We start from the raw sequence: 24,771 nt of genomic DNA on the forward strand, positions 1-24,771 counted from the left end.
GTGTACATACAGTGCTGTCAAGAGCATCACTGTGTCGGTTCTAACATTATCAGACAATGTAAACTACGCATAATCTGTCTGCGACAGCTGGTAGAAATGCAAACTATCTGCACTGAGATGATGGCAAAAAGGTCCTATTTTGTGTGCTTGCCCTGAATTTCAAAGGTTACAAAAATAACGACTTTCTGCAGAGAAAAGCAGATTTTTTTCTTTTGCAGATGGATCGTCTAAACTCACCCCTGCTCCTTTAGAGGAATTCAGTTCAATAAGAAACATTCTCTTGAGGCGTATGTCACGTGTGTTGCGACACATGTAGCTTTTTGTCACTTCATGTCATGACCCCACAAATATACTAACTCTTTGATGCTTGACATGGTCAATTTGTTTAACTTCTTGGCACAGTGATTTTGTGCATGCTGACAAATGAAACTGGCTGCACATGTGTCTGCTTGTTAGTAGGCTGGACATGCTCAGGTGTTGGCTGAAGCTGATTATTAAAAAAAAGAAATAGGGCTGGGCGATTTTGGACAAAAATAAAATCCAGATTTTTTTCTCTGAAAACCCGATTTTCGATTTCGATTTCGATTTTTTTGGTAAAACTACAAAAGACAATGGAATAAATTGTTTCAAATATTTTATCTTTATTTTTAAATAAAAATAGCAAACAAATTTCCCTACTGGGAATGAAGTGCAATTGAAAGATACGGTAAATCCTCCTGGAGTTTAGTAAAGTGACAACATTCACAATTTTCTTGACCAAACAAAGATGACTAGAGGGGCTCTGTCTGTAATGCAGCCAGCTGCAAAAAAGGAAAATCGATTTTCCGATTTTCCTTTTTTTAACATCGATTGTGATTGATAAATCCGATTTAGATTTAAAATCGATTAATCGCACAGCCCTAAAAAGAAAGGTCAAATATCATCCGGAAATGAGGTCGGAGGTGTCATTTATTTGTGCAGAGCTCTATAAGCATGAAAAGAGAAGTCAGATTTGAAATGTTAACTCTTAAGCACTCTTCAAACTGTTGACCCTTTGAGGTTATGAAACACAGAGACATGAAGTGAAACTCAAAATTCTTTATTTCTTTCCTGTCCTGTCACATCCAGACACATCAACGTCCCTGCTGTCACCATCATCTCCCTCACACCTGTGAATTACAGACGGGCAGGTGTGCTTTCTGCTGAAGCCTCTGTCTGCTTCCACTTCCATCTGTCTCAAAGCCCCAACCCTCTACCCCCTGCTGCGTGGTCTCCGTCGTCCCACCACGTCTGCGGAGTGGGTGCCGGCTCCCTCCCCCAGGGGTGGGAGTGAGGAGCTGGGGGATGGACTTGACAAACCTCTGGAGAATGACGCGGAGGGTGTTTGGAGCCCCGACATCGAGCAGAGTTTCCAGGAGGCCCTGGCCATCTACCCACCCTGTGGCCGCCGGAAGATCATCCTCTCTGATGAGGGCAAGATGTACGGTACGCCCATCTCAGTTGTCATTCTGTCAGTGACAAAGTTGACTTGCACAACATAAATGACAAAAGTGTATCTTTTTCAGGAATAGCTTAACCCCAAATTTGTTTTGAAATTCCATAAAGCAAGTGTAGCCCTCGAGCTGGGAATGATTCATGCAAATAAAACCATTCAATCACCTTTTCTTACATAAGTAATATACACTGAACTTCCTGTTTGGTTTCCACAGTTTCCACAGGATTTGTTTTCGTACCCAAAGAGTAGTTGAGTGCCTTCCAGGAACAAGCTTTCAATTTAGCCTGTGCATATATAATATGGATGAAGATTCTGCTACAACAATGCTTGTGTTGTCGGTGGTTAAGGAGAAATAATTTAAATAAAGTTTTCTTTACTGTCAACAATTGCTTTAATTGAGGATAAGGAAGCACTGGCGCTGATGCTTAAACTCAGCTGGTTCAGAGCTGAAGCTGCAAGGAAAGGAAAAGTCCAAACAGAAGAAAAAGAATACAAAAAAATTTTAGGAAGAACAAAAATACTTATTTAAGCTTTTTTTGTGGCACTCCTGCCATTTCATGATTATCAATAAATAGTTAGGAAAAAAAAGCTCTGAGACTCAATTTCTTTCCAGATTTTGTTATTTAGAAAATAACCTTTAATAATACTGACTCAGAGGGTGCACTTTAGTTCAGGAAAAAAGAAGAAATCTTAAGATAAATTCTTTTTCTGCGACATTCAATCGGGGAACAAGACATGGCCGGTTATAAACACGTTAACTTTTAACCTTTTTTGCTACAAAAGCTATCCCCTGCTGAAGTCTGCCTGGTATAAATTGTACTTAAGGCCTGACAGTTTGCTTGAAACATTTTTCCCTGCACACATGTGTTCATCCCAGCTCCTTGTGCTCCAGGATCACACCCGTCTGTTTCCTGTGCAGCTGTCAGCTCCACTAGTCACGCAACACTAAGATAGTATCATATGCACATGCTCTGATAATCCATTTTGCTGCATATAATAAACATAGAGCGTTCATTGTTTTTGTTTGTTTGTAAATCCTCGATCAGAAATGGTTATAATTAACTTGGAATCATAATTCTTCACCAGTAATCCTTCAAGCGGTATTACATTCAGCATCAATACCAGAAACAATAGATGGATAGACGAGCCTGGATGCAGAATCTGTGGCTTATATCAAATGTAGCCTGTGTTTTCTGCACTGAAGCAGTACCATTGTGAGATTAGTTCTCTGAATTTCAGATTTTTAGCAGGAAAAACAGGAAGCTTCTCAAGTGATTCTTCGGTAAAAGTCATCTCCAATCTATGTGGTTTAAGGATATGATGTCTTTTCTGAAACTTGAAAAAATCAGGTACTCCAGTCGTGGTAGTACTGAAAAGTTCTATCAAAGATGGCAACATTTCATATCCCATGTCTCAAACTTAAAAGTGTTACCCACTTAGAGGTGCCTGTATAGTGCTTGGCACTCATTCAGGTGTTTTCATATACTTTTTATTTCTTTTTTGCAATTTTATTTATGCGTGGGTGTGTATTTGCATTATGGTGTTTAGAGTAATAGTTTAGTGAGCTGTTTTTATTTATTTATTAATTTTTTTATTTTATATATATATATTTTTTATTTATCTATTTATTTTCTTTTTATTTATTTATTCTCTATTTTTTTTTTCTTTTGCGTAATTAATTCTTATCCTGCTATAATTTTATATCCATTTTTTTTAATTCTTTTTATTTTTATGTTTCTATGTTGGAGGGGTTAAAAAAAAAAGGGAAAAAAATCTTTGACTTGTGATTTTCTTTTAGTGATACTTGGTACACTACGGTCACTGAATGTAGTGATCTTTCTATTGTTTTTTTTTTTTTCTCTTCGAAATAGTTATGAAGATGTATGTACCAGTGTTACTTTGGCTATTGATCTCAATAAAAATAAAAAAAATAAAATAAAATAAAATAAAAAAAAGTCATCTCCAAACAGGTGTTCGTAAAGGTGAGAGGGCCGCAACGTATTTGCTGAAAGATGTTTGGTGTCGGATGGCTTGGCCTGACTGTTTGACAGTGGATCCACTCGTGGAAAACGAGGGGGACGGAGGCGTGATGCTTTCAGACAACCTCTGTCATCGCCTTATGTTGACACCGGGCCAGACAGCTCCTTTAACTACTTGCTTAGCCATCTATTGAGGTCACGGCCATCCTCTGATCAACGGTTAAACCCTTATAAAGCCTGTAATAATAGTTGGAGTGGAGGCAGGAGGAGGGGCAGGGGTCTCTCTCTTTGCCATGGGGGTGGGGGTGGGAGTGGCTGGGTGGGGGTAATGGTTGGGCAACGTTTGTTTGGATTTTGAATGGGAAGGCGCTGAGGTACCCCTTCCTCTTGGTGGGGATCAGGGGCAGGTGATGCACAACAGGGAGCTCGTCGGCTTGCCTGGAATGGCATGTGTGCTTGGAAGCCGGGGGTTCAAGGCAGCTTGGCTGTAACCCTAAACAAGAATAGACGTTTACCCTTTGAGTGCCTGGAGGGGAGGCGGAGGCATGGACGAATAAACACGAAGGTATAGGCATTAGTGTTCTGCAAGGCCTCGAGGCACAGGAGAACTCTTGCACACCTGTTTGTCACAGCTAAAGGTGCTGTGTTGGTTACCTTCTCTTTCTTTCTTTCTTTGACTCACACCCCCCCCATATCTCTTTGTCTCAGGCAGCTCTTTTCGTCCTTTATGAGCAACCTCTCCTCTCTGTCCGTCTGTCAGTTGGTCTTTCAGCCTTTCAGTTTGCCTCCAGCTGCTCTCTGAGTTCAACCTGACAGCCTTGTGACAAATCCCGATTTATGACTTGAGAAAAAAGCCAGAACTAAGCCCTTGCTTGGCCCTCTTTGCCCTCAATGCCCTCAAACCGCCACAATGGCCTTTTTCCTTCACAGTGTGCACAGTCCCTGCAGCTCCCTTTTTATCGCCATCCCTGCGGTCGTCATCGGACAACCACTTAAGTCATTCAAGCAGCCACAATCAATGCAAAGCCACTTTGAAGGTCTTTGGTGCTGTTAATGTTGTTACAGTGCAGATGGGTGGTCTTAAATCAGGTAGACAAATCAAATATCAGCCGAGAATATGTTTAAAGCCTCCGTGAAATTGTGAAGTGATGACATAGTTGTTTTAGAAATGTTATTGAGTGTTCTAGCGCAGGATAAAAATGGATTCATAGACAAAACAGACAAAAATATGTATCTTTCAGCTGAGAGCGACATGTTTCAGGTTGGATTCCATTGTGAGGAATGAATGCCATTATTTGCCAAACACTATGAGCAGTGAAGCATGAGAAATGTGTTGAGATCACGTTCTGTATTGTAAATTGAGTTATTATTGTTATTTTTTTATCCCATATTCTACTTGGATTCCCCACAATTTTCCCATCGTGCTGTGAATTGTGCTCACCCTGGTGTCCATTACCCAACAGACCTATTAACTTGCTTATTAGCGACGGTGTCAAGGATATTGTGGCGGTTATGTGCTGCAGTAGTGATTCGACATGCATCTGCCAAGGAAAACATTTCCTGCCTTGTGAGTCTCTCAGCAGGAGATGTGCCCCGTGGTTGGAGGGCCTCATGCTGCACTAATGGTGGAAAAGTCCCAAACTTGTACCCATGTGTTGACAGCTCTCAGCCAGCAGAAATATGTTGCCTGGGGAATATTACTTCCCTCCCCTGTTTATTTGGTGCCCCTTTTGATTTATATGCCACTTTTGCAATTGTAATTTATTTTGCGTCCCATAGTCTGAAAGCACGCTTGTTAGGGATGTGGGTGAGTATGCACGGCTGCGTCTGCGACCCCGTGGAGGATTAGCACCCTGTCCATTGTGCCCGCCTCTTATCCTATCACAGCCTCCTCTTTTACTGTAATATCACGCCGTGTTTTATGCAGCTGTTTGCTTCTGTCACACTGGATTTCCTAACATCTGTATGAGGAACACTTTTCTCACATTTGGATGACTTCCTGCATATGGGATGCAGGGAGAGTGATGTGTAAGGGAAGTGGATAATAAAACCCATTTCCCCTCGAAAGCAAAGTATTTTACTTCCAAAGAGAAAATGCCCAGGTGGTAAATCTTTCTTGTGAGGCATTTCTTTATGTTGACAGTATTCATCTAGTGAAACAATTAAATCTCATTAAGAATGCCATGTGAAGTTCAGCAGAAAGCAACTCCGAGTCCTCACTGAGGTCCAAATTTTAGCAATAAAGTGAGAGATTCGGTGTCCCGCCTCAAACAGCTGACCTACGAAGAAACCTCTGGGGCCTGTGTGTTCACGTGGTTTCCTTCCATAACTGAGCCCTAGTAGTCCATGTTTAACTAGACAGGGAGCACTCTCAACAGTGTAAGTTGTTTCATGTGTATAAAACTCATTTTATGTTTATAGTTTGCTAGATGTAATTAAGTTGGAGCGAACACTGCATTCACATGTTGTGATTCCGCACAGTCACACCGTTTCAGAAACTATTTCACATTAAAATGTCCCTAGTTTATATCAACATCTATTATTATTATGAATCTGTTGTTTAGTGATGGATGTGAAGCCTAGCCGTTTGTAGTGGTTGTTTATTTCTTTTGTAAAGTTGGACATTTTCTCACAGGGGTCAATAGCGCCCCTTGCATACTTTCCATAAATTGCATTTTTTTCCTACTTCTACAATTACAATAGCTTTGAAAACCAAATGTCTTATTACATTCCTCTTTGGCCTAAGGAGAATGTACTGCAGACCTGTTTTGTTTTTTTTTGAATATGTGTTTCTTGCTTTTTGAAAAGACAAACACAGGTGTTTTCTTGAGTAAAAATGTTGAAACAGTCCAGGGAAGAGTTACTGGAACTAGTGTTTTTCTCTAATTAGTGTGCCAAAGTATTTTGTTTAACGCCGTTGGCTGTCATCCAAAACCTCAATGACATTTTTGTTTTTAAGGGGGTTCACACAAGCATTGGTTAGAGTCCACTCTGGGGTCTGAACTATAAACCCTGATGGGATTTAATAATCTGTGGAGGGTTTTCGGGGGAACTCCCTGCTGGTGGTAAACCTCTGGAATCTAAACTGTGCTCCACGCATCCCTGTCACTCTCTTTACATAGTATCTCTAACTGTTTCACGTTGTAACCAAAAGTATATCATGGACAATGGCAGTTATGTAACTGGGGTAGCATTGCAACATCCGCCAAACATTTCATGACAGCTTGGTGGAAGCAGAAAGGATCTCTGGAGCTCCAGCCTGTGCTGAACTGTCTCTGAGACCTCGTGTACCTGGAAAGACATAAACAGACACTGGTAGTTTCAGGAAAATATTCTCTCCTGTTAGATTTAAGTTGTTTTATTTTGATAAATACATTTTTTTAGAGTCTAGTGCTACTGGACGTACCTGTATAAACATTCACAATCCTTATTAATCATTTGTTCATGGAGCCCCATGTATAATTTTAATCTGTTTTTATACATGTCAGATAAACTGTAGCTTATGTTAGAAAATATGTTGTGACATATTATTGCCAGAATTGTGCCCTTCAACTGTTATTATTACAACATTTTGGATTATAACATTTAATAAAGATGGAAAGATTTATTAAGGCAATTAAGTAAAAAGGAAAATAAAGTTGGGGGTGGAAACTAAGAGAGAAAAAAAAAATTAAGTCAGCATAAATTAAAAAACTCAAACTTTATAAATGTAAAAAAAAAAAACCAACAGAACCTCTGACTTCAAAAACATGGACATTTTTGGTATAAAAAAATGTAAAAAATCAGAAGCTTGGAGTTTAATTAGAATTTTATTTTTTTCCTCATAATATTTTTACATTTTTCCAACAGTTCTTTCCCCTGCAAATGGCCCACACATTTCTGTTAAAACCTGCCAGAAAATGCTGTGCAAATGCTTGTTTGTAAGTCCTGTTCTCCAAACCAGACAGACGCTTCTAGAGTATTACTGTCAATGATAAACCCTCGAGAGCTAAGCAGCTCGAGAGAAGTAAGTTCAGAGGTCGTTCCCCCTCATTCTATGATGCACATTCAGGGGAAACTTTATATTAAATTTTGCAAGTGCAACAACTATAACTGTTCACATTGATGGGAGCCCTAAACATATGAAAGCTATGTTGTTTGTCAGTTAGCTGGTTAGTTATAACCAGAGAATCAGAGAATAAAAGATTAGGACACCATTTTGTCTCACCTATTCATTAAAAACTTGGCATGAAATCGAAACGTAATACTTTACATTCTTCCTTAAGTAGCTACAGAGCAAACAAATTAGCACTTTTGCTTTAGCAGTGGAGGCCAGGAGCTAACTGGACAGCACTACTTATTACCTGTAAATAAAAGATGCAGTTCATATCATTGATATTTATAAGACACATGAGTAACTTTTTTGCAACTGCACGCCAGGAATACCAAATCCATCTCTTATAATCTATGTGCCACCTTGCTATCTTTTGCACATTTATGGGACTTTCTTTTTCATTTTTAATTTTGGTTATTTCAAAAAGTACAAGTTTATGGTCTTTGAATTCTCAGGTTGATTTGTTAGAGAAACTGAGGATTGACAGAGGACTTTCCAGAGCTTAGAAAGCTGTCGGTTGGCTCTTTTGGAGGGGAAATAACACCTAGCCAAGACATTCCTGCATCCTAAATGTGACCTTTGTTTTCCTGACCAGACACAGAGGGTCATAAGTGCTGGGGAAAGAAAATGTATGAACTGGCAGATATTCAGAGAGGATGGCAGTTTGTTTTTAATTTCTATAAGCCAGTGACCCAATAGCTGAAGGACTTATGTATTAACTTTAACGGCACAGACCTAAATGTTTAGTTATACAGAATTAGTTGAGTGTCCACTGGGTTGTTGTTGTTGTACACACAGAAACAGGACATGGGACAATGTCGGAGCAGCAGATGCAGGACCTGATGTGGACCAGTCAGTAAACTGGAATGTCAGGAATGCACTGAGCTGAGGGAGAAACTGAGATGGAGAGAGTGAGATCACGCCAGGCCGGTGATGAGCGCAGCTCCGTTGAGGATGGGCAGATTTATGAGCAGCCAAGCCCAGGGGCTGACATTGGACGCAGCTCTGTAGGCCTCCATCGCTGACCCCGTCCACCTCTGCCTGACCTTTTACCAGCAGGCCGGAACAGAGGAGGAGCAGGAAAACTGCTGAAAGTACTTTTCTTTAGATTCTTTTCGGGATGATTACCTCTCCAGGAGTAAACATGCCCTGATGTCCGCATGTAAGGAAATGTTTAAGACATTTTTTCTTAGGAGTAACCGGTGGGGACAATTATAATCATTATTATTTTGGTCAACAGTGGAATCAGGATAATTTAAAATAATTATCAACTGGTGTTTTGAAACATTTTGCATCAAACTTCATATAAAAAGCAGCACAAAAAGCCTTTGAAGGTTTTTGTCCATTAACACCAGTATGACCTTGATGGCACTTGAACTTAATGTACGTAACACTCAAAGAGGACGAGGGAATCATTCACCTATGGCCAAGTGGAGTCTATGAATTGCACAAGACAGAACGCGTGGCAAAATAACATAACAGCTTTTCACCTTTGAGAGCTGTGCATATCCTTGTTACACAATTTACCTTGTATATTTGCAAGGAGATTTACAGGTATATGTCTTGGCAGGGGTGTAATTACTTGTTTGGCTATATTTAGCAACCAGCGTGTCAAATCATTATTTTGTTTTTAGGCCACATCAAATACATCTTCTTTGCCAAATACTATCTCTTCTACAGGTTTTAGTCACTTGTTCAGACAGTAATGCACTTTCAGACTTCCTTTAAACATTAATTACATTAAATTCCAGGAAATGATCGAGACAGAATTAAGAAACAGGCTGGTAAAAGATTCTTACTTAGTTTTATTTTAGTTGCGTTTCGGTCAGTGTATTCACAGTGCTTTAGCATTTCTGTGTCTTTTATCTTTTGGAAAGTTTTATGAGTTTTGATCAATTCTTTACAGAATGTTCATGTGTAAGAGGAAGTATGGAGCAGTAGACGAGTGACCCAGATGCAGATTAACACAAAAACACACAGTGCTGCTGGGGCAGGTAAACCAAAAAGAATAATAATAAAAATAATAATAAAGATTAAAAAAAATAATAAAGAAAAAAACAGGACAAAAAAAATCTTTATGCAACACTGGGAAATCAACAGACAAGGAGAACAACAAACAAAAGCAGTTCTGGCAATAAATAAAGCAAACTCTGGATTTAAGGCTAGAATAACATGTAAGTGTAAAACACAAACAGAGAAAATACACATGATGCACAAGGGAAGCAAGTTGTACAGCAGACTTGAATACATAATAATCAACTAAAACTGACTCAGAACAGGAGCTTTACAAAATCAGAAGACCTAAGATGTATTGCTAAAATATCTGCCATCATTAACCTTGATAAGGTTTTTTTCTCAACGGCTTTAGTCATACCCTGAGCCACTCTTTTGGATAATGCTGACATTTTTCCACACACATATGTTGCGTTTATTTGTTATAATTTCACAACTCATGCCCTCTCTTAAGCTGAACTCTGGAGAGCTGTGTCTTTTCCTTGACTGTGTTGCTTTTCATGCCCTTAAAAATGTTTCCAGAATCAGATTCCCTCCCTGACAAGTGCGTGACTGCAGGCAGCGTGATAAACAACATCAAACTGTGGAGCACTGGGTGATGGTATAATGTTCCTACAGATTTTTCCTGCAGCCTTGGCTGGCACAAGTTCTCTGTCTGCGCGACTCCCGTTGGATATCATGATCTCATCGCTGTGTGACTGAGTCGCCTGTCTGATCTCATGGGTGTGTTGGAGAGTATTTTTGATGAGCCCTTGCCCAAGCACTCACACCAGGAGTGGTAGGACATCTGATACGAGGACAGGAAGGAAAACAAATCTTTGACTCTTAAGGAGCTCAATACTCAAAATGTTAGCCGTTCTCATTTTGATTACAATAATTGATTGTCTTTTAACCTGCTGGTCGAGCATCTGAGAGAGAAAAGTATTTCATATTTCGAGTATTTGAGAAGAATATTTCAAATCTATAATGCTGGTTCAATATTGATAAAAAGAATAATAAAATAAGAAATATGCCTGTAAGGGTTTAGACAACCAGCAGGTGAGTGCACCCCCGGTGTGTGTTTCAAGATCTGTATCTGTGTGTGTGTGAGACTGTGTGTTTGCACAGGCTCCCCCACAGCTGGATGCTCAGTGATTGGACATATTTATACAGTAATATGCAGCAGTTTTGAGGAGCTCAGAAAACCAATGTCATCCTTTCAGATTAAGAGAAAAACAAAGATTGAGACTGTGCATTGTAGATGGCAGAAAAAAACAATGCTAAACTGACAAATTGCGTTCCTTTCTTTTAAATTAATCTCAATTCAGCTCATTTTCAGAATACAAAATAACCCACTCCAATTTATTTGCTTTTGGTTAAGGCTATTAGATTGAAATAACCAACATAAAGCGCCCTTACGTGTGTGATCACACCTTCATTTTTTAACCCTTTTGAAATAATACACACAAAATCCTTTTTTTATTTAAAGGATTTGTTATATTTTAAAATGCAAAACACCTCCAACAGTTTCTTAATAACATTTTGTATCAATATGAATATATTTTGTATTATTTGTATTTATTTTCTATTGTGTAAAATTATTTTCTTAAATTATGGGGGGTCTCAGACATTTGTGTATCAAATATGACACATCAGATTTTATAATGTTAAATTACTCTACTTATGTTAATAACTGCAGGGATTTAGAGATGAGGAAGTATGACCAAAACGTGTGACGCAAACATTTCCAAAGCTTTACACCGTTCTGCAATCTGAAGACGGCTTTGTGCTCTGCTTCGCAGTCCACAGACACCGACTGCTTTACTCAGTCAGCACTGGATAAAAGGATTAAAACAGAATAAAATGGTGACTAAAAACACTTAAAACAAATATAGTTTCCATTGAGTTGTTTCTATAGGACACAGTGCAGTGCTGGGCTCAGTTTCCCCGTCCGTGCTGCTGTTTACGATATTACTGCGGCTGTGATGTTAGATTCAGCTGGTGGAAGATCCTCCGGGTTCCAAAGCGCGTCAATGGCTAATGCCTCAAATTGGAGTGTGAAAGTTCGTATTACTGACTGTCCAGGTGGTCTCTGCTTCTTCGACCACTGTGATCAAAAGCCCAGTGTTTTTTTTTATATATATATATATATATATATATATATATATATATATATATATATATATATATATATATATATATATATAAATAAAAAACGCACTGCTTGTCTTCAACTTGCCTAGTTTCCAGGTCCCAGTAACATTTGGCTCGTTCAGTGGAAATAAAGGTGTAAACTATGAAGCCAAGTCTCAGGGTAAAATTGAAACAGATTCAATGACTAATTTAGTAATAACAATACTCTGTATAAATTGAAATTGATCGTAGAATAACATGCACTTGCAAAAGTCAGAACTCATGCTTGAACAAACTGTGAGGTCTGGACTCTCTGTTTCACATGGGGACTGGCTGGAAATGTTGGTCTGCATTCTCACCAGAATTGGATCACTTTTATTAACTGATAAAATAGCTCATGTGGTTTCAGGCAGGTGTTGTGTTCCCTCTTTTCACTGGCTGAGGGTCAGGTGTTTGGCAGGTTTGTGAAGTGTTTTGAAGTCTAAGCAAAGCATCACTATGTGAGGGAAAATCTGGCGAGTTTGTGGCAAGTTGCATGTCGTGACTGACCCGCGTGTTAAACCATGTGGGATGTGGTGCCAGGAGAAAAAAGGCCGTGTTTAAGAGGTGCTGCAAACCTGATCAAAAACTTTTTTTTTCTTTTTTTTTTCTGTATGTCAGAGATTGTATTAGTAATTCTGTGCAATTTTGTCTCATATTTATTCCTCGTACAGTTGAAAAATTGTATATAATTATTATCTTATTTGTTACTGACCAGGGTGAGATCAATATTTATTTATGTTGTTGTTAATGCATTTAGTGTCATTAATACTATAAAACTTATAGTGAAAATTTGAAAATATTCAAACAAATGCATCTTAAATGACTTGAAAATGTTTGTTCACTTGTTTGTCTATAAATCAAAGAATCTCGGGTGTCTCACCATTGCTAAAAAAAAAAAAAAGAAAGGAAAAAAAAAAAAGCGAGTGAAAGAAACCACACGATTGTTGCCCTTCAGACCAACTGCAGAAACAAGGTCAAGGTGGCGTCCCAGCTCAAAATTTACAGCAAGCATAAAGGCATATTCCATAAACATTGACACACACGGCAGCTGCGTCGCCGCCTCACTGGACCGGCTGGTCTCCGGCCTGTGTCATGTCTGTCCCGAGTCTGAAGATCGCATGGCTGCCGCCTCCACCTGCTCCACCAGTGTGACTTGTCTGTCAGCAGCGCACAGACGCACACTCTCTGCAGAGATATGAGCTCAGCGAACACTCTGGGGGCCAATCTGAGACTGAGTCAGGCTCTCATATACAGACAGAAGTGCTTCTTCAGTGATTAACTTACACCTGCGACTTTGAGTGTTGATTTTGAGTGCTGAATCCAAACATATGTGCATGCAACCACATGCAAATATGTGCACAATCAGATGTGAGCGCAAGCATATTTTTAGACTTTAATTGACCTCATTAGATGGTGCTGTTCATTTGCGTGAGTGCACAGAAATATACATTTCCTCATTTGTCCCTGTCATGTACTCTTTGGCCAGCCAGTCCGAGCAGGGTCGCTGCTGAGGGGTTCATCCTGGGTGTTGCATCACCTTCTCTGTTCAGTTTCTTGATTCAAATAGATAAATTACCCCTCTATGCTTTGAGTTGTATATTTTTATGAGCAAAAGAAATGAATAAATCTCATTCACTAATTAGAACTGGATTGACTATTTAAAATGTTTCTTTGTTCAGAGATTATTGTCCTTCTTACTTTTTCACTTTCGCAGTATTTTGCACAACTGCCTAATAAAAGTGAAAGTACAAAATTTCCACCTTGTATCAGTTGTTCTTAAAAAAATCTAAACAAATCTTACCACTTTCCCTTTTCTTAGAGAAATTCCATGAAACATGTTAAATAAATTGATTGGAAATAAATCAATTAATCAAAGATTCAGTGATTTTCTGTTTGTTTCTTTTATTCTGACCCCATGCAGGACGAAATGAGCTGATTGCACGGTACATCAAACTTCGCACAGGGAAGACACGGACCAGGAAGCAGGTGAGTTCTCTCTAAATATGACTTGCTGAAGTATCTATTTTTGAACCTCTACAGAAACCTCTGATGAGTGATGGGCTCGCCCCCCCGGAAACCCAAAGATCTCCCCTGTTGGAGGGCGGGTGACGATGACGATTGATTTAGGGCCAGGGTCCAATGCACAGATGCTATAGGATCATGTGTCGGTATTATTTCTTCACCACCTCGAGGATCTGGTGCTTGTTAGAAGGGAAAAGAAGCTGGGCAGTACAGTTGTCAAGGTGGGGGACTGAGGTGGGACGGTGAGGGATTTGGAACTCTATCTTCACTTCAGTATCTGAACCTGCTGGCATATCAGCTGTAAAGTGACAACCACTGTGTTGTTGTAAAGCTGTATTGTACTGGCAGAGACTGCAATAAAAGAATTGCAATAAATAGTCTAACTCATGTCATATATACAGTATTAATACAGTTGAAGAAACATTTGGGAAGTGTCGTAATATTGTGGCTTAGCACCATATTTAGAAAAAAACTGAATCAGAAAAAGGATGTTTTTTTTAATCCTGGGGGGAAATTGGCTATTGTTTACTATGTTTTGTTTAACCCTTTTATGATCTTAATGGCAAATAAAGCAGGTTCAAATTCAAACTAGGTACTAATGTATGAATAAGACATATTACAAACCTGGGACAGCAACTATACATTTAGAAGGTAAATTAGGAATCACATTTTGTTTACAGACATTTAAACATACATTTCACTGAACAAGGTGCTGTGTAAAATATCAACATAGAAATACAGATACACAGAACAAAATACGAGAAAATAAAAACACAAAGACCATGAAAACAGAAAAAACAACTAAAACACACACAAATTGATAAAAACATTATTTACATTATTATTATTTTTAAGAAAATTAACTAAAAAGTGGAGAGCTTTTTTATGCACACAATGCAGAGAAACCAAGGTATTGGGACTAGACAGCTATGAAGCCACAAGGAAATGACTTATCAATGGGGCAAACTTCGAAAAAAGGTTCCACTTTTCTAGAGAGCATAAAGATTGGACTTTGGAGCAATGGAAGATGGTCACATGGTCTGATGAGTCCAGATTTACCCTGTTTCCCGAGGGATAAGGCCGGTGGATTACCATTAGCAGGGAATAGTTTTTATGGAGCCTCAACCTTTGGTGCTTGGTGGGCTGTTCGCTAGCAGGAACGCTACCAACAAGAATTTTCAGGAATCCCGTATAAGTGGGACTCGCTTCTAATTGAATATGGTGTAGCTAGGAAATGATGATACTCAGATCTCGTCATTTTCATGAATCATTCATTAATGCAGTGTAAGTCAACAGCAGGCAGAAACACAGCTCCTTCAAAGGCGATCTAATCGTTTAGGTTTGTTTTTTGTATTCTTTCCTATTATTCCTCTTTTAGTTAGTTGACAAACAGTGAAAAAGAGCACCGCCGACACTAAATGGTATGAAGTTGCTAAGTTGGTGGATCATCACTGTAATGGAGGGCTGAAAGGGCAGAGGTCAGCCTTGTTGTTACACTCCCAGACTCAGGTTTTAACCCAGAAAGGACAGAGGTCAGTCCCGTTAGAGTTCCAGACTCAGGTTTTACCCCAGACCCCCATTAATAGAAACCCACTTTCAAGTACATCAGAGCAAAAAGAGAAGCAGATGACGTTTTACACCCATCATGCTTTGCGCCTACAGTTCTAGTGTTTGGCAGAAGCATTATGATCTGGGGATGCTTCAGTTTGTCAGGTCTAGGTTAACAAGCATTAGGTAGCCCCCCCCCCAAAAAAAAGGTGGCATAGGATGCTTAATCTAATTGAGAGCCTTTAGGACGTGCTGAAGAAGACTATGCAGTAGTTGTACTCCAAGACTCTTTGAACATTGCATAAGCTCAATAAAATGATTCAAATGGCAGATGTTTGCCAAAATCAGGTATGGGATGTTTACAAATATAATAAAATAAACGAGAATGGTCTGGCTTCTCCCATGTGCTCTTTGCCTATTTATTTTTAAGTCATATGTTTCTGACATTTCACCAAACCAATAATAGTGAATGGAATTCAGGTTGTGGAATAGCATTAAAAATGACATTTAGAAGACTCAGCTCCAATATTTCCTTCCAGGAAAAACACTGTCCAGCAAACACAGGGTGTACGGTTTTCACTGGAGCTGCTGTTTTCTGAACAAATGGTCCCTTTTTCTGCTTTCTCCAGTCTGGTCTTTGGGCCTGACCTTGCTGGAAAAGGTCAAAGCTCATCATCTCCTCAAATCCAAGTGTAATCCTCAGTTGTAGACAGTACTTTTGCTGTAACAATCTATTAAATAACAATGTTAGAGGAGTTTCTTCAGATGCAGGACATTATTATATGACTTTACTGAGCTTTATAAGGGGCTTAAGATTATAGAGTATCTTTTTGTCTCCAAAATACACTGTTTTAGGCCACGATGAATGCTCCAGTAATGATAGAAACAGTAAAAACTGGCATTTACACCCCCGGTCAGTTTAGAGGGTCTCCTTTGTGTCTTAACTGCAGGAGGAATTTGAAGGAGATTTCTGGAAATGCACTCATACAGACCTTGATTATGCGGTCTGGTTGGTTTGTTGTGTCTTCCAGGTGTCCAGTCACATCCAGGTTCTAGCCCGACGGAAGGCCAGGGAGATCCAGGTGAAGCTGAAGGTACGCTACGTGAGTCAAACCTCTATCTGCTTTCAAACATTTCATGAAGTCTTTGAAAGATGCAATGTGAAGTAAAATGTTATATCTGTTCAGTTCCTCCAGCCTTTATGTCTGATCCAGCTTTTGGTAAGGTTCTAAATATGCTCAAGTAACTTTATTTTATAGAAGAGAAAGGAACTTTTTTTTTTTTTGCCCTAGATGTTTTACTTAAAAGTTTCTTTAAACTCTGGTGTGGAGATGCAGGCTAGAGAACCTGGAAATTCCTACTTTGAGATTTTTGACGGTTATATGTGAATCACCAATCCACTCACAATCTTCTTGTCAGATACTTTGGCCTCATGTAAAGGCTGCATGAGCTTAACAACTTAATATCACCCTCAACTCCCCCTAACGTAGGTTTCACAACTTTGGATCTGTTGGTATCTGATGGCCATAGGTCTCACAGACATTATATATGTGAGAGGGATGCTATATTTAGTGAGTTTTCAGACCACTCTTGTGACTTTCTGTGAAAAGAAAGAGAGGGAGAAAACAAATCTTAAGCTTTATGTTATCAGATGTAATACTCTCTCAATTACTTTTGTAAAAGATGGATGTGGATGAATATTAGTCCGGGCAGTCATCCTTATTCTTTTCTATCTCAGTACAAAGATTTAGTCTGGTTCCTCTGGACTCATATTGAAGGGGAAGCACAAATGAATGCCATTAGACATAAAACCAGTCAGACAAACAGGCAGACAGGGCGACAAGCATCATACAAAAACATCCAAAATGGGTTGCATTGGAGTAGGTGAGCGGCTGTTGACAGTTGATCTAAGCGTGTTACTTGCAATTCTGCCACCATCTTGGTTGTGTTTCGAATAGTGACTCTTGGATGCTCAAGAGTCAAGAAATGTACACATAGAAATAAAAAAAGATTAAAAAAAAAAAGGAAAACATACCAAAAAGTGCACAAAGCCTGGCCTGTGGCTATTGGTTCAGAACAAGCACCAGTATGCTCATACACCTCTATTAGACAATGGAAAGGTCATTTTAATCCATTTTGCTAAGGAGAAATAATTAACTTTGGTTCCAAATCCTCAGAGGTCAATACAAAAAGAGCCAATCTAACTGTTCAATCAACAATGTCTTTTAAATTTTTTTGCATGTCTTATTTTAAGCTCAACTAATTTCTGAGCAGGCTACAGCAAAATTTTCCAAGTTAAATACACCCTGGTAAGACGTGAACCAGGTTTGCGACACTCAAAATCCAGTGTTGAATCAGACGTTCTCTTGCTAAGCCACTAATCCCTCTCTGTGGTAAGACTGAGAATCTACACAGAGATGATTAGTGAGGTCTTTCTATGGACCTTAAGAACCCTGATTATTTATATCCCCGAGGACATATTTTTTAAGCATCCTTGTATTAAGGGCGTTTAAATGTATCATTTCCTGTACTTTGATGTTTACCAGCAGATAATATTCACAAACCTGGAGAGGATGTTTACAAGCAGGAATCCAACAGGAATCTAGGTTCCTGTTGGATCACTTTTGGCAGCTTTTCCAGGGTTCTCTAAACCACTATAAGTGCATTTAAACAGTGCATTGTTAACCAATGTTGCTGCCAGGGAAAAGATGACATATCTGAGTTAAGGATATCATTAGCCTGCAGCTTTTTCTTAGCGTAATGAAACATTGACTCATGCTGATTTTTAAACTTTATTCTGTCTGAGGTACCAGCATAGAGCTGATTTGATTTCAATCAGTCTGAAGTAGGAAAGTTGGGAAAGATAGTGAGAAATGATTCCAGTGTTATTTTGTCTCATAAAGAAGCGGCATGACTTATTAAAGGTGTTTCAACCTCAATGGCCCCTGCCATGCATTCACATTCACATGACGCCACAAACCGGCAATTTTAATTGCATCCTCTAATTGACGCTAGTTTTAAACTGGATGCTGACACAATTTGATGAAACATGAACATATTTCCCAAAGCCCGGGGCTCGCCGTGCGTGATTATGAGAAACCAAATGCAATTTACAAGGAAACAAATGAATGCCTGTATTATTCCTCTCAGGTGTTACATTTTGGTCAGCGCCACATAAAAGTTTCCCTGTGTGGTGCGCTGAGAGCTCACACATCCATGTCTCTCCAGTACTTTCTCAGTTTACATTTCTCATTCGCATTTGCTCGCATGCTCTCAGTCGCTGCAGGCAACAGGACACTCCCTCACCTTGGATGGAGGCCACGAGGGTTCAGCTGGCAGAGCTCTGCACCGGTCACAGGGTTGGCCCCTGTGACAGTCCTTTTTAAATAAGTCTATGGTGTAACTGAGATCCCTGCCACATGTAACCCCCCCCCCCCCCCCCACCCCATATTTCAGTTATGCCCTTGTGTTAGCCAGTTCTGGGAAGAAGAATGCACTGTGTGGCCTTGCCCATTTGGGCAGGGCGGCAAGTGCTTGTAGTCCTCTGAGGTTTGGAAACTGCTGAAGAAGTGGCTTTGCCGCTTTGAATCGTAGCATACCATAAATGCCCTTTTTAACCAGTCCCCATGTATGAATATTTTCAGCACTAGTGTTATGCAGTTTCGATACTGTTATGAAGAGCAGAATAACGTCTCACCCAGATATTGGTCTTGACTTCTAGTATGACCTCCAACAGAAGCTACTTGTCATCGCTGGCTTTCCCCTGCCAAAGCAATAAACTTAACTCTTGACCCAAAGGCAGTTGACTGTAATATTACCTTATTTCCAGCTCTCTGCCTGGCAGGGATTCACCAGTGATGCAAGATGGCCTTAGCCTCTCATTTCCCCTTTTAGGGCTCGGCTTGCGTTAGCAGCAGAGTGGGCCGTTGACTTAAATGGAGTCTGGTGACTGCTGTCCCTTTGTCAGTTTATCTTACGTTCTCTGTATTTCCCTCCCTGTAGGATCAGGCTGCCAAAGACAAGGCCCTCCAGAGTATGGCCAGCATGTCCTCAGCTCAGATCATCTCACCCACAGCCTTCCAGAACAAGATGGCTCTCCAGGGCCTTTCTAGACCAGCCTACCCCACCGCTGGTGGGGTGAGTCTGTCTATCATGTTCCCTACATTATCTTATTCATGCTGAGAACTTTCCTTTTCGTGGTAAAACAAAAACAACAACAAAAAACAGTCTTTTTTTTATTGTATTTTTATATTTTCAGCCACAAAAAGAGGGGTATACCTTAGATACATAGAACACAAACCCCCACAACTCAATTTCCAAAAATAATAATAAAAAAAAAAAAGTCAAAGTCCATACATACCAAACATATTTCATAGTGCTATAATCATGCCAAATATACTAACCAAAAATTCTACTCAATGCACTAATTGAGAATACCAGATAGTACTACCCTATCTGTTCTATCAATGACCTGAAATAATAATTAAATAGTTAAATAATATTGTACCTACTTCTTGATGAAGGGGACTTATAAAAAAAAAAAAAAAAGTAGGAAACACTTAATGTCATTACTTTCTTATCCTAAGTTGGGGCTGGTCCGTTAAAGAACAAAAATGATATCCAAATATATACCCTCAAAACACAACGAAAACAAAAACAAAAAAAACCTAACAAAACAAAACAGACATAAACGTTGGGAAAACCCCACTTAAAACAAACACGACAACAAAACAATACAAACCATTACACTCAGGTCTAGGACAAAAAACAGTCTTTATTCAAAGTATTTGTAGATCTTAGAGGAACTACATCTCAATCCTACTGCATGCTAACTTGAACCCCTCAAGGTGCTCAATGACAAATTAAAGTTTGAAATCAGTGTGTTTTGTCCTAATCATTCCCATCTTCATCCTGTTTGGAGAATGAGTGAGGTCACAGATCTCTCCTTTTACTATCTTTCTCTCACTGTGGAAGTTGGCTAAAAAACAAACCTTTTCAATTATTAATGCAAAAAAAAGGTTGCTGCTTGAGCAGGTGTGAATGTGGAGAAGTGGGTATATTCAGTTGCCCTTCAACTGGAAGGTTACTAGATTGGTGCACTGGTCCTCCATTGGCCGAAGTGTCTTTGGGCAGGACACTGAACCCTGCATTGCTCATAGTGCTCCAGCCACTCATAGCGCTGGTCCCAAGCCCAGATAAATAGGGAGGTTTGTGTCAGGGAGGACGTCTGACGGAAAACCTACAAGAAATCGGTATGCTGAACAACATGAACAGCTCTGGAGACGCCACTACAGACAAGAAGGCTCAAAGAAAATAAAATTATGAATTAGTGCAGGGTGATATTGGGTTTTTAGATATGAAGAATATTCTGTGTTGACAGCCAGTTGGGACATTTTAACACAAATCTGTCAAGTTCATCCAACTTTAACAGACTTGGACAATCTTCTTCCAGAGGCAAACACGATGACGATCACAATCACAAACAATATTACCCGATCTGCCGGTTAAATTCCTGATTACAAATGTCATTATTCACCTTTTGAGTTATGCATTCCTGATTTGGAAAACTTTCAGAGATAGTTTTCTCTCTCCTTTGTAAGCTTGGTATAAAATAAAAGCATGTGTCATATTCCTTGAGAAACACTTTGCAGCTTCAGACTGCATAGCAACTGCAGAAGAAACACAGTTATGTGCTAACTACTGTCGAGTTGCAGCTATTTCATTTTGTTTCCCTTTTCATGTTTTTCCCAGTTTTGGCACAGCGCACTTCCAGGACAGCCGGGGGGCCATGAAGAGTAAGTAGCTGCTCTCTCTGCTCTGCAGTGCTATCCATCAGTACGTTCTCATGTGATCATCTTAATAAACCATCAGATAGATTTCAATTAGGCAATAGATCTCAGAACAAATCAAAACACATCAGCGCAATTAGAAGGAAAAGTCTTCGGTCCGATATTTAGTACGCCACTCTGCCCCCTGCGTCTTTCTAGGGCAGGCCGTCCAATTAGTGCATGAGACGGGGTCACAAGGCCGAGACGGAGCATAACATGCCTCTCCCTCTCTTGTCTGTGTCTTCTCCCCAGCATTAAGCCCTTCTCCCAGCAGAGTTATGCCATGCAAGCGTCCGGCCCGGCCCCCATAACAGGTGGGTGCTCCTTCTCTCCTCTGCTGTGTTGACAGACAGCTGCTTTGTCAGCAAAGCAATACGGCATCCTGGCTCACTGCGAAGAGTTTATGTAAAGCTCAGAGAAATAGCTGCGGTTTTGCTAAAATGTGGGGTTTTACTGTAACACTCTGAAACAGCACATTTTCATGCTTGCTGTCATCTTTTCTGCAGGTTATGAAAGTACAGCAGGGCTGTCCATGTCTCCGGGTGCCCCCCCTTGGCAGGGCAGAAGTATTGCTAGCTCCAAGCTGCGAATGCTGGAGTTCTCCGCCTTCCTGGAGCAACCTCAGGACCCCGAGAATGTGAGTACAGATCAGAACTCTGTTGGATCATAACAGAGTTTCTCATTGACTGTGGTGTCGAATCAAAGACTGACTTTGAAATAATAATAATTTTTTAAAAAGTTCACTAGATCTGTGACTTTTAATTCCTTTCTTCACAGTTTTTGAATCCTCTGTCCTTTTATAAAGTAGATACAATTCAAAGCTATAAAGGACATTTTTCACAAACTGTTATTACATTACATTTCCTGACATCTATGTAAGGGCACATTTTCCTGAACTAAAAGGGCTGTTTTTTTGTTGTAGTTTAAAGTGAAGTGTGTTGAATATGTGGTTCTAACCTTTGCGTTTAAGATACTTTTTTTTTTCAAGAAACATAACTCAGACCTGGACATAAACCTCTAGATCTTAAACATAGAGAACACGTTTTACAACGTGGTAACAGCCAGCAACATGAAAATAAAAATATGACTAAATGTTCTTTGATGAAACAAAAGGCAGATGTAAATAAATATTTATATGACAAAGACAGGATATTATGAAATAAATGTTTTTGCAGTCCTAAGAGTGAAAAAATGAACCGATGAGGAATAAAAGAGGAGCGGCTTTGAGATAGGAGATGGATATTACAATAAATACGATGAAATTGGCAAAACTAAAATATGTTTCCGAATACCCAGAAACACATTTCACACAATGAGTTAACTGCATTTCAAAAGAACGAAACATTAATCACTCGCTGATTCACGGTTTTGTCTCCCCAGTTCAACAAGCACCTGTTTGTTCACATCGGCCAGTCCAACCCGAGCTACAGTGACCCCTATCTGGAGTCGGTGGACATCAGGCAGATCTATGACAAGTTCCCAGAGAAGAAAGGGGGCCTGAAAGAGCTTTTTGACAAAGGGCCACACAACGCTTTTTTTCTCGTCAAGTTTTGGGTAAAACACTTTAATGAATTTGTCCTTGTTTTTATTTTGTATCCATTAGGGGGGAAAAAAAGCATTTTTGTTTTTTTTATTTTTTTGTTGTAAATCGGTATTTCATTTACAACACAATTACGTGTGTATTATGGGAAGCTCTGTCTGTTATTCTGTGTGTGGCATGTTTTCTTACATCATGATATAACCCTCCCTAAGCCATGAGGCTGAAGATAGAGTACAATGAATTCTCTTGTTAATGTTTTGTAGCACCTGTTGGCTGTTAATGGCCTAACGGCGTTAGCTGTGTTGATGTAGCTTAAGCATTGGAGTTAAAGGAACTTAAATGTGATTTAGGACCAGAAATGGATGGAAAGTCATTGCTTATATGACCTTCCTGGCAGTTTATATGCCAGCTAAGTGGCACAAGTGCCCTTGCCCTGGCTGTATTTGTATATGTCCGTGATGTGAGCGTGACTGACAGCAGCCTTGGGGAGAGTGGCAGGCCTGATCTTTCACTAGGAGAAATGTGAGCCCAGACACCTGTCTCTGCGCTATTAGACGGAGTCCAACTCACATACCCTGCTTCCCCCTAACCGCCCACCCTCTGTTCTTATTTATAGTTAACCCCACCACCACCAAGATGAAAAAAAACACCCTGGATGCCCACACAGATCACAATACAGATAACAATACAGTATCCTCCACTCAGCATTGCACATCGCGAGGGTGGTAATGCAGTAAAGCCACAGAGAAATGGAGAGGGTGTCTGGGGTCAGAGGATGTCATCGAGCATATTTGTTCTGTTCAGCTTTCTGATGTGGTTTCATTATTACAAAACAAGACCTTTGGTATTTGTGACAAAGTTCTGTCTTAAAGGAGCTTGAGGCAGGATTGAGGCAGGATTTATGAAAAAAATTCGTAAACGTTTTAAGTTTTCTAGTAATAATGTCAGATGAAGCGTTCCAAACCAAAACGAATGAGCCCTCTAGCGTATCTCTCCGTTGCCTTGAAAAAGGCTGTGTGCAAAATGTGCTGCAGTGCTGGGACCGAGTTTCCCGCGCTGTCCTGCGGATGTGACGTCAAATGACGCTGCATGCGCGTTCTCCCCGTTCTCCCGTGCCGGCTTCGCTGTTGGCTGCAGTACCCCTGACGGCGGTCGTGGTGAAGGGTGGCGCTAGAGAGTCTAATTTCTTAAAAGGAGCCTCATGCTCCTTTAACATACACACAAAGAGCCATCCATCCACCCATCCATCCATCCATCCATCCATCCATCCATCCATCCATCCATCCATCCATCCATCCATCCATCCATCCATCCATCCATCCATCCATACAGCAGCAACAGCTAAGGCCCCGTTTACGTAGCAAAAATGGTGGTGTTTTCATGCGTTTTGGCTGTTCCTTTACACAAAAACGAAGCTCAAAGTTACCAACACTCATTTCTGATTTGCAAATTTGATTTGAGATTTGCAAAAACTCCGTCTTCACGTTTGCTTGTAAACAGAGGGAAACGGACATTTAGGCTGCAGAACTTCACATTATGCGACAGAAACGTCACCAGCGTCATGTGTGCGACTTGCGTTTACAATATTGTTTGGCCACTGTAGTTACTCATGTCATTTGTTGATGTTTTTTTCCAGGATTCCGATTGGCTACCAATTTGCTTCTCGTTACACTGCCACCTGTAGGTTTCGCATGCTCACAGCACCCCTTAACAGCATATTTATGCGGGTTTGTGTAAATTATGGTATTTTTTCAAATATCCGTTTTTGTAAATATCCGGCTATGTGTAAACGTGGCCTAAGCAGAAAGGCCCACCAGCCACATCCTCCAGCTCCTCTGGAAGGGTACCAAGGCATTTCCTGGCCTCCCAAAAGATCATCTCTCTAGCATCTCTAGAGTCAGCCTTAGGGTCTCCTCTCAGTTTGAACATGCCCAAAACACGTTCTCAGGGAGGCAACCAAGGGGCATTTTGGTTAAGCTCTCTCTTCACCACCACCAATCAGCACAGGGTCTGAAGTATTCCAGACCAATCTGCACCAATGTACTTGTCAGTCTCTGTGAGATTCTTCAGTTGAGGCAGCGCCCGAGTCCCACACCAGAGTGGGCATTTCACACTTTTCT

At 40.1% G+C, this 24,771-nt stretch overlaps 1 protein-coding gene across 1 annotated transcript in view; it reads left to right on the forward strand.

Annotated features, from left to right (window-relative positions):
• Positions 1-1,157: 1,157 nt before the first annotated feature.
• LOC133444856 (transcriptional enhancer factor TEF-3-like) overlaps positions 1,158-24,771 on the forward strand; it is a gene marked incomplete at its 5' end in the record, with an annotated part of 37,417 nt that continues 13,803 nt past the window's right edge. Inside the window, 8 exons of the mRNA XM_061722754.1 lie at positions 1,158-1,464; positions 13,635-13,699; positions 16,315-16,377; positions 19,286-19,420; positions 21,035-21,078; positions 21,364-21,425; positions 21,618-21,748; positions 22,492-22,665. Of these exons, the coding sequence (XP_061578738.1) occupies positions 1,158-1,464; positions 13,635-13,699; positions 16,315-16,377; positions 19,286-19,420; positions 21,035-21,078; positions 21,364-21,425; positions 21,618-21,748; positions 22,492-22,665 (981 nt within the window). The remainder of the gene's footprint in view (positions 1,465-13,634; positions 13,700-16,314; positions 16,378-19,285; positions 19,421-21,034; positions 21,079-21,363; positions 21,426-21,617; positions 21,749-22,491; positions 22,666-24,771) is intronic.

The sequence above is a fragment of the Cololabis saira genome, chromosome 5, assembly GCF_033807715.1.
Source record: "Cololabis saira isolate AMF1-May2022 chromosome 5, fColSai1.1, whole genome shotgun sequence".
In the NCBI taxonomy this organism is placed as follows: Eukaryota; Metazoa; Chordata; class Actinopteri; order Beloniformes; family Belonidae; genus Cololabis; species Cololabis saira.